The following is a 12,552-nucleotide window of genomic DNA, read 5'->3' on the forward strand; positions in this document are numbered from 1 at the left end:
TTTTTTTTTTACATTATTTTTAATTCCCCCTCCCTTCCCAGCTCTTTATCCTAACTCATCTCCATTTTATCCTACCCCATATCCATTATGGCAGTGAAATATTCTCCACGTCACAGGTCGCTGAGCAAAAAGAATTTTCCAGCTTCTTTTTCTTTTTTTTTTTTTTTTTTTTTTCCATGGGAATGAGGCACTATTGGAATAGTTTATTGAGATTGAAGTATTGATCACTCCTCCTGTTCCCCCCTCCTTCTCCTGGCTGGAGGTGGGCTTGTTCTCTTTGGAAGGCTATGTTTAGTTAGAGAATGGATTTCATTTATTTGGGTTCTTTACAGCTGCAAGTGGTTTATGGCTTGGAGAAGAGGTGTCTTAGCTTTATTTTTATGACAGTATAATTATACTTTAGAAATACACTTGATTACTGTGTGGAGCAAAATTGTTCCACTATATTGGCTCGGCCAATATTGCTATACAAACAACTTTTCAGTCAATTGAGCCTGGTAAAAAAAATCAATACTTTATAGCAATATTTCTAGGGAGAACTTGCTGAATCTAAGTGTTTGGTTGGTGTTTTTTTTTCCCTGTTCTAAAAAGAAGGGATTTTATAGTTCTTTGACATCTTATTCTGCCCCTACCTTTTGATCCGCTGTTTGCTTAATTAAGGAACGATAAAAATTCTCCTGTTAGATATGGCAAAACCAGTTAATTAGCTTTGCTTTCTTGGTTGCTTGCATGTTCAAAAATATGTGAGAAAATATAAAACGAGCCCAGAGTGCCTATTGAACATTCCAGCAGAAAGCAGGAATCCTTCAGCGAGCAGAGTGTGCCCTGTTTTGGGTCAAGATTGTCAAAAAAAGGCTAAAATCTGCTGTAACAAAGCACCTGAGTGTGTTCCTCTGCTGTTTTCCAGGTGCTGTAGGTGGGTTGTGTCATTTACTCTGATTTCTGCTCTCTGTGGAGAATTTAAGTCCAATTTTATGCATTTTTAAAACTCAGCTGCCCAACTATTTTATGCTAGTGGACAACACACAATTTAAGCTCTTCCCAAATATCTGTGTAGGGAAGATTTGCTTAAATTATTTATTTTTTTTGGGAACACATCCTTCACTGGTCAGTCCAGAAGACATTTAAAGGATCTGCTTTGTGCTGCATCCTCAGGCTCCATCCATGGCTGCAGAGACTCCTCTGAGGAGATCTTTCCTTAGGTGAAGGATTTGCTTTGGAATGTCTGGATGTGCGTCATTAAATTACTTACACCTCAAATCCTTAGTTTTGTACACTTTGAACCTAAATATTACAAAGAAAAAGTGTTTGTCTCTGGCAAATAATTGCTCTGCCTCATATGATGTGGGTAAAGCTTCACTATTTCCTTTTCACAGAAGCAAAATGAAGGTTGTTTTTTTATTTTATTCTTAGTTTTTTAGTTTCTGTTTTTCAAGGAGAAGTGAGATGTCCTAAACTCTGTTTAGGGCATGGCACAGCCTCCAGGGATTTATTTTACAGTGAGCTTTTATAACTCTGTGGGTTCTGTCGGAGTCTCCAGCAGCAGGAGCATAAAGGAAAAATAACTATAAAGCCCCAATGATGCCCTAATTAATTTGGGAGTTACCAGGATCTGGGAGAGAGGGAAGGAATGGGAACATCAGTTGCCATTCTGTGAAATGTGGAAAGCAGAAGGCTTCACTTGGAAGTTGAGTAATTGGGAGAGAAGTGGCTGTGGATGATGTCCCAGCCCCGAAGAATTGGATTAGCCTGGAAAACAGGGGGAAATGAGGGAGCTTAATTTGCCTGAGCAATTTCCTGCAGCAATTCTGAACATTCCAGCATCTGCCCTTCCCTTCATTCCCCATCTCAGCCCACCTTGGGGTGCCCCATTAGCACTTTCCATGGGAAGTGATAACTGGAGTTTGGTTTTGCCTTTGGCTGAGCAAGGCTGGATTCTCCTGGTTTATCCTGGTGCAGGGCAGGGCAGGGGAGCTGCCAGGAAGGAGTTCCGGAGTCCCAGTTTGTTCCTAAAGCAGCTCAGGTGTTGTGGGAATGCAGCCCAAATTCCCAAGTCTTGGCAGAGCTGTTCCTCTGCTCTGGTCATTTTTTGCTGGTTTTCCATGTGAGTATCACAGAATCCTGGAATGGTTTGGGTTGGAAAGGACCTTTAATCTCATCCCATTCCATCTGCTGCCATGGGCAGGGACACCTTCCACTGTCCCAGGCTGCTCCAAACCCCACCCAGCCTGGCCTTGGACATTCCAGGGATCCAAGAGCAGCCACAGCAAATCTGGGAATTCCAACTCATCCTCTCCTCACCCTCACAGACAGGAATTCCTTCCCAATCTCCATCTAAATCTCCCCTTTCCCACTCTGAAGCCATTCCCTGTGTCCTGTCCCTCCAGCCCTTGTCCCCCAGTCCCTCTCCAGCTCTGCTGGAGCCCCTTTAGGCCCTGGAAGGTTCTCCAAGGTCTCCCTGGATCCTTCCCTTCTCCAGCACGTGGGTAACACAAGAACTAGCATTTGCCTCTTTGTAAAATACTTTCATTCCCAGATTTCTTTGGTCCTTTGGCAGAGGGTAGGTGGAGGCAGAGGTGAAGTCACTTTCCCAAGGCAGCGCAGCAGCGACAGGAGCAGGAATGGAGCTGCAGATTCCCAGGGAAGGTTCTCCCAACCTTTTCTCCACAGTGCTTGTCCCATCCTGGAACTCAGGGAAGGATCACAGGCACGTTCAGTGACTTGTTTGGCGTTCCAACACATCTTTGACCCTTTGAAGTCTTAAAATTGCATCTCCCTTAATTCCTGCGGAGGCTTTCCCCTTCATTTCCTTTCCTGTGTGTCCGTTCTCCGCTTCTCTTGTTTGGTGTTATTTTTAGTCCCTCTGAAAGCATTGGAACAGCAATAGCTGGCTGAGGGAGGAATGCCCCACTGGATTTTACCTATTTTATCTCATTTTTCCTCTGTAATTCCAGTGTGGTGTAAACAAGACTGACCAGTGCTCGGTGGTCACTCTCTGGTCACTCACTGCCCCTGACCCCGACTGGCGCTCGGCCGCCCCGTAAAATCTGTTATGCACAAAAGTGCATAAAATGAAGATAAAGCACCTCCTTGGAGCCTGACAAAACCCTTTCCTCTGCAGAATGGGAGCTGCAGTGAAAGTAAATAAATGAATGGACAGCAATCACAGCCTAGTTGATGAAACTGTTCAATTAAAGCACAGGCATTTACATGGTGTAATTTCCCTAAATTGCCAATGAGCCCCTTTAGACACAACCAGTGTTCAAATTGATTTCGGCATTGATTTTGGCTGAAGCTGATAAATTTCTGCTTGTTAGTTAAAGTAATTTTGCAGAAGACTTTGTAGTGCAGTATTGAAGTGTTCATTTAGCTGATGGTTAAAAGAGGAGTTATTTACAGAGGGTTCTACTGTTGGGCTGAGATGGGACAATTCCCCGGTCATCTTTTTACTTTTAATTTTTAAGCTTCAGTATCCAATCAATACGTTACTGAAACTGATTAAAATGTATCCAGCCAGCTGCCTGTGGCTGTTTAATTAGAAACTGGATGATTCTTAAATTAAAGTTGTTTTGTTTGTGTTGGATGTCCATAGCTGGGAAGATGAAGCGAGCAGAAAATGGGAGTTTGTGCCTGTTAGCAGTGAGTGAGCTGGGGGGAGAGCCCAGGGCCTCACCACCCTCCCAGGCAGGAATTCCTGCCCTAAACCCCATCCAGCCCTGCCCTCTGGGAGTGGGAAACCATTCCCTGTGTCCTGTCCCATCTTCATTCCTGGTCTCTCTCAGGAACAGGGACTGACCTGCAGTCAGGGATGGGCACTGATGCCTTGGGAAGGCTGAGCTGGAACATAGACTGGACAGAGCTGGAGAATAAAGTAGAGATTTATTAAAAAGCCTTTAAGGATCCACCTTGGGCAGGACAAGAGCCTGGCCAGGGCTGCACCCAAGATGGACCCAAAATGGTCATAAAATGGACCCAAAAATGGTCACAAAATGGACCCCAAATGGACCAATGGTCAGGAGATCTCACACTTTTGTAAGTTTTGGTCCATTTGCACATTGGGGTTTAAATGTCCAATTACATCTTCAGATTATGAGATCCCGTCCTTCTTGTTCCTCCCTTCAGCCCACCCTTGTTTGTGCTTTTGGGGCTGAAAGTTGTCCTTGGTGTGCAGCAGGAAAAGGATTTGTTTTGTGTCCCTGCTGTGTGCAGAGCTGAGTGACACTGACTGTGAGCTCAGAGCTGCACCCCTGGGCACCACAGAACCTGAAATACATGAAAGCTACAACTTAAGACATCAGTAAAAATCACGTTTCAGAGGCTGCAGGAGGGGAGGAAGATTCCTTAAAGTGGTGACAGCTGGGAGGAGGAGCAGGTTACAGCACACAGAGGTGAGGGATCCTCACTCCCTGTGCTCAGATTCCAGCACCGAGCTGGGTTAAGTGAGACATCACTGCTCAACATCTCCTTCATGCAGCCTCTGCTGCCAACTGTGCTCTTTTCTCCCAAGTTTGAACATTCAGGCACCACTATTTGCTGTTTGTTTGCCACTTCCCCAGCAAATCATTTTGCAATCAGCGCTCGAGCATCTGCGGGGGCATTTCAGGGAGGGGGAGGTTGTGCTGTGAACCAGCACAGCCCCATAAAAGCTCCTTTTTCCAACTGCTGTGCACTTTGGCTTCCCTGATTTTAACAGCCACAGAGTCAGGCTAATGTGCTTGCTATTGCAGGAGGCAGCAACTGGCAAAGTGGTTATTTCCTAGAAACAATTTGAATTTCTTTCTTTAGATGGCCGTGGCAGTACGTGACGCTCCCGTCACTGCTCTGACCGGCAGCACGACAGACAGGGGCAGCACCAGGCAAAATAAAACAGCAAAAAAGAGGGGAAAAAAAAAAATGAGCAAATGTTGGGGTGATTTGCTGTGTGGAGTTTGCAGCTGGTGGCTGGCACGGTGTCCTGCAGGGCTCAGTTCCTTTTGCCTGACTCTGACACGGCTTTTTGCTCTTGGTTATTTCTCATAAATGTCCAGTTTGGCTCATTCTGTGCCCTCACGTCTGAAGGTGCTGCTTTGCTGCAAGCACAGCTTTTCCTGGCTGCTTTGGAGCTCAAATAAGAAGCTTCAGGCTTTTATTTCTGTTTGGAAATCTCTGCCACAGCCCCAGAGAACCTTTGGTGTGTGGGTGAGTGAGTCTGGAGCTCTTGCAGCTCCTCAGTGTTGTGAGTAAACTCTGGGGAAATGGGACAATATTTTCCATCTTTTTGAGGGAAATGATGTCTTGCTGTTTTTAACAAACGTGGGTGATGGATTCATCCTGAAGTGTGAAGGAAACGAGTGGGAGAAAGGAACCAAAAATCTTCATTTCTGGTTTTACTCTGCGAAGTTCAGGTGAACATCAGGAGGAAACTCTTGGCAAGAAAGGAGCAGCTCCAGTGCTGGACAGGCAGGAATCTCCACCCTGGGGAGGAATTTCTCCCCAAGATCCCATCCAAGGCTGCCCTGAGCAGTGGGGAGCCATTCCCTGTGTCCTGTCCCTCCATCCCTCGTGTCACTGAGGTTTCCCTGGGCTGGAGGGGAGCTCTGAATCCCTGGATCCTGCAGCCCCATCACTGCTGGCTCCCTCTGGCACTTCATCATTTTGTCATATTTGCTGATGTTGGTGATATTTCTGACGGGCTCATTGGCACAGCAGACAGGTCATGGCTTTCCCTTGAATCCTTCAGGCTTGCCAAGGAGGAGCTTATTGATTAGAAATTGTTTCCTTGGTTATTGTGGGGGAAAATAATAAAGGGATTTATCCTGGTGGCCAGAGGAGGCAGATCCTGTGCTGCTCCTTCAGTGCCATTCTTATCATGACAAAATAAATTTAATGAATTTTGGCTTCTAAATTTTAACATGACGCTAAATTCAGTTTGCAGTGAGAAGTTGCTGTGTTTGATGTGAAAAGCTGCTGGAAAAAAAAGCTCAGAGATCGTTGCAAAGATGATGTGACCAGTGTTGTGTCACTCACATGTGGGCAAAGGCTTTGCAATTAAAAAATTAGGAAAAAAAATTGAAAATTGGTGTTTCCTTTAAGGTTGCAACCTGTAGTTGTTTCTTTGCTTGCCCTGGAAGGAATTATCCCACAGCCACAGCATCCTGCAGCTCCCACTGGGCTTTAGGGAAAATTCCTCACAGGGAAGAGAGAAAATTGTTGGTTTGAGCAAACTGAAGGAGAGAGAAGTGTTTTGTTTGCCATCTAAGCTGTTTATTAAGACTTTATGAGCTCTTTATTAAGAATCTGCTGCATTTTCACACAAGTTTGGTTTGTTTTCCTTCTGTGTTGAGTAGAAATTCATCACATTCAGTGTACAAAGTTCTTACCATTAAATATCAGGATTAAATATCAGATTTCTTCCATGAAGAGCCCAAAACACTGACATTCCTCCTTGGTTTTCTTTACCTCAGGAAGAACCAATCAGATAATGTGAATTTCTTTTCACAAGTCCCCCTTTTTTCCCTTAAAACACAAACCAGCTGCTTCTGATGCTCCCAGTTTTTAATTTACTTTCCTGTAGAAACACAAATCCTGTCTGGGGTGGGAGGAGAGATGCTGAGGAGCTGGCACATCCCCCAAAGCCCTATCCCAGTTCTCCCTGATATTGATTTTGATTTTCTGGGACACAAGGGATGTTCTCTCCACAGTCCATCACGAGTTTTTCCGCCTTAGCTGGAGGGCTTTGCTCTCACACTACCTCTCTCATTTAGTCCCCAAAATAACCCAGATTTTGGGCACAGCACCCCTGAGGGACTCTCAGAGTGGAGGAGACAAAGTTTTGGGGCCCTTCATGGCTTTCAGTCTCTGGGGATGTGGTTTTATAGCCAAGGATGATGAAATATTTGACACCACTGTGCCAGTCTTGCACAGGAGCTGTTGGTTGTGATGGGGTGGTGGATTCTGGTGGGAATGTGGAGGGAAAGATGGAAATTTCTGTTCCCCAGTGGGATTTTTGCAGGCAGGCATTGCTGGAGTCGCTGTCCTTTCCTTGGTGACAGTGTCAAACCAAGCTCTGTGTCACCAGGAGAACTTCCCACCACGAGATGATCCCTGGGATGTCCAAGGCCGGGCTGGAGCACCTTGGAACACTGGGAATTGTCCCTGCCCATGGGAAAGGTGGAATGGGATGGGATTTGAGGTCCCTTCCCACCCAATTCCAGGATTCTGTATTTGCCTCCTGTGGCAGGAGGGGTGAGGGAGATCCCCCAAACCCCAGCCCATCCCCTGGGCACTGCTCAAAGCCATCCCTGGCATTGGAGACCTGGGTCCAGCTGGTTTTTAGGGATTTTCCTGCCATCCTGGAAGATTTTAGGTGCATTCCCTGAAACGTGCCAAGCTGCTGAGGAACCTTTGGGATTTTGCTGCTTTTCTCGGCCTGGTTCTGCAGTGATGGGTTTGGCTGCTTCACTTCTGGAGGTGCCACCAAAATGTGGGAGATGAGACTTGGAGTGGGAATATTGATTTAATCCCCTCATGGACATCCATGGATTGATTAAAATTCTGTTTTTCCTCTTGCTGGGCTCATTATCCCATGGGATTTTTGTAGTTCATCCCTCAAAACCTGCATAAAGGGATTAAAATCAAGATTTTCTGGTGCTGCCCACAACCAAAATTATCAATTCCACCTTCCAGTCCCACAGAACATCCCTTTTCCCTCCACACTCATGGGAGGGGTAATTACTGCAGCAAGTCCAGCCTAATTTGAAGCGTTGGCTGTTAATTAAAACACTGCAGAGGTGTAGGGTTATCTCTTGGTGTAACCAAAGCTCCCATTCCAGCTCCATTAATCACTTTACAGTTATTGTGCTGGGGAAGGGCAGGACAACTGAGCTGCTGGATCAGCCTGGAGTAAACAAACTCCTGCCCTCCTGGCATCCCAAAGGCCACGGCCCAGGGCTCCCCGCTCCTTTGTGATCCAATTCCCAGCCATAATTAAATGTTAAATTGGTGCTGTCAGTGCTCTGTAAACCAAACCAGGGATCTGCCCTCTGCTGGAACCTGAGCCCAAACTTCCACGGATGACTTGGCGTGCGTCATAATTAAATCATCAAGGCTCGCCTTTTAATTCGCTGGGAGACGGGAGATCTCGGCCATGGAAAAAGGATCAGCTTTCCTGACGAGCTAATTAACCTGCCCACTGTGCTCCCTGTTAGCCAACAGACATGGAGCATCTTTTCCTCATCCCTTATTCCTGCTCATCTTAAATCCAGTGTTGGTTCATCCCCAGAGCTCGTGGATTCATGGATTCAACTCCTGTTCTATCAAAATTTCCATGGATAATCTCGTTTTCTACACTCATTTTCCCCCTCCGCCTTATTTTTCCCCTAAAAGTTTGTGCTGTTCTGTTACATAAATGAAGGTGACGTTTTTAGGAATTTCCAAGCTTTCCTAAAAAATTATGGGGAAAAATGATCAGTGCTCCTGACGAGCTAATTAACCTGCCCACTGTGCTCCCTATTAGCCAACAGACGTGGAGCATCTTTTCCTCATCCCTTATTCCTGTTCATCCTAAATCCAGGATGTTTTCCCAGTGTTGGTTCATCCCCAGAGCTCGTGGATTCATTTATTGAACTCCTGTTCTATCAAAGTTCCCATGGATAATCTCATTTTTTACACTCACTTGTCCCCCTCTGCCTTATTTTTCCCCTAAAAGTTTGTGCTGTTCTGTTACATAAACGAAGGTGAAATTTTGAGGAATTTCCACGCTTTCCTAAAAAATTATGGGGAAAAATGATCAGTGCTCCTGACGAGCTAATTAACCTGCCCACTGTGCTCCCTATTAACCAACAGACGTGGAGCATCTTTTCCTCATCCCTTATTCCTGCTCATCCTAAATCCAGGATGTTTTCCCAGTGTTGGTTCATCCCCAGAGCTCGTGGATTCATTTATTGAACTCCTGTTCTATCAAAGTTCCCATGGATAATCTCATTTTTTACACTCACTTGTCCCCCCTGCCTTATTTTTCCCCTAAAAGTTTGTGCTATTCTGTTACAGAAATGTTCATCCAGGAATTATTAAATGAAACTGAAGTTTTTAGGAATTTCTGAGCCTTTATGAGAAATTAGGGGGAAACAGGATCAACTTTCCTGACAAGCTAATTAACCTGCCCAAGGTGCTCCCTATTAACCAACAGACGTGGAGCATCTTTTCCTCATCCCTTATTCCTGCTCATCTTAAATCCAGGATGTTTTCCCAGTGTTGGTTCATCCCCAGATCTCATGGATTCAGCTCTATCAGAGTTCCCATGGATAATCTCATTTCTACACTCATTTTTTCCCCCTCTGCCTTATTAAACTCTATTTTTTCCCCCCTAAAATCTGGTTTGCATGAATGTTCATCCCTGAGTTATGAAATTAAGGTGAAATTTTGAGGAGTTTCCAAGCCTTCATGAGAAATTAGGGGGAAAAATTATCAGCTTTCCTGATGAACTAATTAACCTGCCCACTGTGCTCCCTATTAAATGAACAGACGTGGAGCATCTTTTCCCAACTCTTCATCCTTTATTTTCCTGCTCATCTTAAATCCAGGATGTTTTCCCAGTGTTGGCTCATCCCCAGATTCAGCTCTATCAGAATTCCCATGGATAATCTCATTTCTACACTGATTTTTTTTTCCCCTCTGCCGTGTTAAACTCTATTTTTTCCCCCTGAAATCTGGTTTGCATGAATGTTCATCCACGAGTTATGAAATTAAGGTGAAATTTTGAGGAATTTCCAAGCCATCACCAGAAATTACGGAGAAAAATTATCAGCTTTCCTGACAATCTAATTAATCTGCCCACTGGATTAAGGTCTATCAGAGTTCCCATTAATAATCTCATTTTTTACACTCATTTTTTACACTCATTTTTTTCCCCTCTGCCTTGTTAAACTCTTGAGTTTTTTCCCCTAAATTCTGGAGCCACTCTGTTACATAAATGTCCATCCAGCAGTTGTTAAATTAAGGTGAAATTTTTAGGAATTTCCAAGCCATTACCAGAAATTACGGAGAAAAATTATCAGCTTTCCTGACAATCTAATTAATCTGCCCACTGGATTCAGGTCTATCAGAGTTCCCATGAATAATCTCATTTTTTACACTGATTTTTTTCCCCTCTGCCTTTTTTTTCCCCTCTAAAATCTGATGTCACTCTTACATAAATGTTCATCCAATAATTATTAAATGAAGGTCAAGATTTTTAGGAATTTCCAAGCCATTACCAGGAATTAAGGGAGTGCTCAGGGTTATAAATAAGATTAAACAACATTTTTGCCCTGTCAGTGAGTGATTTTACATGCAAAAAAAAATAAATCCTCCTAAAATAATAAAACTATTAAAGCTTTTCTTCTTCAGTAATAATTGCTGGAGGTCCAGAGAGGTAAAATATTAGAATTGTGCAAAGGTGGTGCCACATCTCTGACATAAATCAGGGGGAGACAGTAAAACCAGTGAAGAGGAAAAACTTTAATGGTTTTGTTTTTATGCAAAAAAAAAAAAAAATTGGATTTTTCTGGAGAGTTTTTTTTTTTAATCTTCTGTGTTTGTGGTTGGAAATATTCAAGTCATTGTTAAATGGCCAATTTTTAGTGTTTCTCCTCAGAAATTAAGATTAATTGCTTTTGAAATACTTTGGAAAATTATTTTGGGTACATGTGAACATCAACAATAATGTTTTTTCTATCTTTCTGTGCACTTTCTAATCATAAAATAAATGCAGAAATTGAATTTTGCTGCTGTTCTCTTGAGAAAGAATTGGCCATAATTTGTTAAATTCAATTTAATTGGTGGCTCTGAAAACACCCCCAGGGCTGACAGATTGATGAGATTGTTCTGATTTTCCATGAAAATTCTGAATTATGGTGATAATCTGAATTAATTCCATTAAAAATTCTGAATGATGGTGATAATCTGAATTAATTCCATTAAAAATTCTGAATTATGGTGATAATCTGAATTAATTCCATTAAAAATTCTGAATTATGGTGATAATCTGAATTAATTCCAGTGAAATTCTGAATTATGGTGATAATCTGAATTAATTCCATTAAAAAAAAGTGGAGAAATGGATAAATTCAAGAATAAATTCAAAGATTTGAGGTTGGATTTAATTTTGGAGTTTTTTTCCCACCTAAATGATTCTGTTAAATTCCCATTTATATTTAATTTTTCTGCTGCATCAAAGCCTTTGATATGTCTATTTTATATCAAAAATAAAGATACAAACCCAGATACATCAAAAATACATTTTTGATCCTTTGTTTTCCTCAGTTTTCCTTTAGAAATGGTGGCTAAAATTGACTTTACATAAAATTTAGGATTTAAAATTAATTTTCCTGTGAAATAGGAGTGTTTTTATTGCAAATCCTCTCAGAGGAAATTTGATATAATTTCAAATTATTGATTTTTTTTCCTCACCCAGGGCTTACCATGTCCGTAGTGGGAAAATCCTGGCAGTGAAGGTAAGAAATTCCAGATATTTTCTTTTTTTTTTTCCATTTTTCCTTGTTTTCCTTCCCTTCCCTCTGATTTTTTTCCTCTCAATTTGATTTATTCCAAACATTTAATTTTTTCCCCCAGTTTTCCTTCCCTTCCCTCTGATTTTTTCCCTCTTAATTTGATTTATCGCATTAATTTATTCATTTACAGAAAAATTCTGTATTAATTTCTTCATTTATTTATTTATTCACAGGAAAAAAACCCAGCCTGTTAATTTAATAATCCTCAATGAGCTCAGATTGCCAAAATTCAGGATTTTCTCACAGGGAATTGCCTGAAAATCCCAAATTTTGGTTTTTCCAGGGATGTTTTCAAGGCCAAAATTCCAGACATTTTCTTCTTTTTTTTTTTCCCCCAATTTTCCTTGTTTTCCTTCCCTTCCCTCTGATTTTTTTCTCTCAATTTGATTTATCGCATTAATTTATTCATTTACAGAAAAATTCTTTATTTCTTTATTCATTTCTTCATTTATTTATTCACAGGAAAAAAACCCAGCCTGTTAATTTAATCATCCTCAATGAGCTCAGATTGCCAAAATTCAGGATTTTCTCGCAGGGAATTGCCTGAAAATCCCAAATTTTGGTTTTTCCAGGGATGTTTCCAAGGGCAAAATTCCAGATATTTTCTTCTTTTTTTCCCCCAGTTTTCCTTCCCTTCCCTCTGACTTTTTCCCTCTCAATTTGATTTATCGCTTTAATTTATTAATTTACAGAAAAATTCTTTATTTATTAATTTCTTCATTTATTTATTTATTCACAGGAAAAAAACCCAGCCTGTTAATTTAATCATCCTCAATGAGCTCAGATTGCCAAAATTCAGGATTTTCTCGCAGGGAATTGCCTGAAAATCCCAAATTTTGGTATTTCCAGGGATGTTTCCAAGAGCATTTGGGCTCCTTGTTTGGTGTCTTGTAAAATTTTATGGTCAGAAAAATCCCAATTTTCCTCTGAAATCCATTTAAAACTGGGATAAAATAATAACAACAGCTCTTGGATGCAATTTGTTAATTAAATTAAGTTTGTAAATGAAATTATTAATAATTTA

The 12,552-nt window shown here is 41.9% G+C and overlaps 1 protein-coding gene across 2 annotated transcripts in view; it reads left to right on the forward strand.

The window, feature by feature from the left end:
- The window catches only part of MAP2K5 (mitogen-activated protein kinase kinase 5), a gene marked incomplete at its 5' end in the record, with an annotated part of 132,505 nt that overhangs the window by 31,439 nt on the left and 88,514 nt on the right, over nt 1-12,552 (forward strand). For both annotated transcript variants that reach the window (XM_083870730.1, XM_083870731.1), the window contains one exon: nt 11,432-11,471. In XM_083870730.1, the coding sequence (XP_083726856.1) occupies nt 11,432-11,471 (40 nt within the window). The remainder of the gene's footprint in view (nt 1-11,431; nt 11,472-12,552) is intronic.

Source organism: Zosterops lateralis, assembly GCF_965231275.1.
Source record: "Zosterops lateralis genome assembly, chromosome: 13".
Lineage (NCBI taxonomy): Eukaryota > Metazoa > Chordata > Aves > Passeriformes > Zosteropidae > Zosterops > Zosterops lateralis.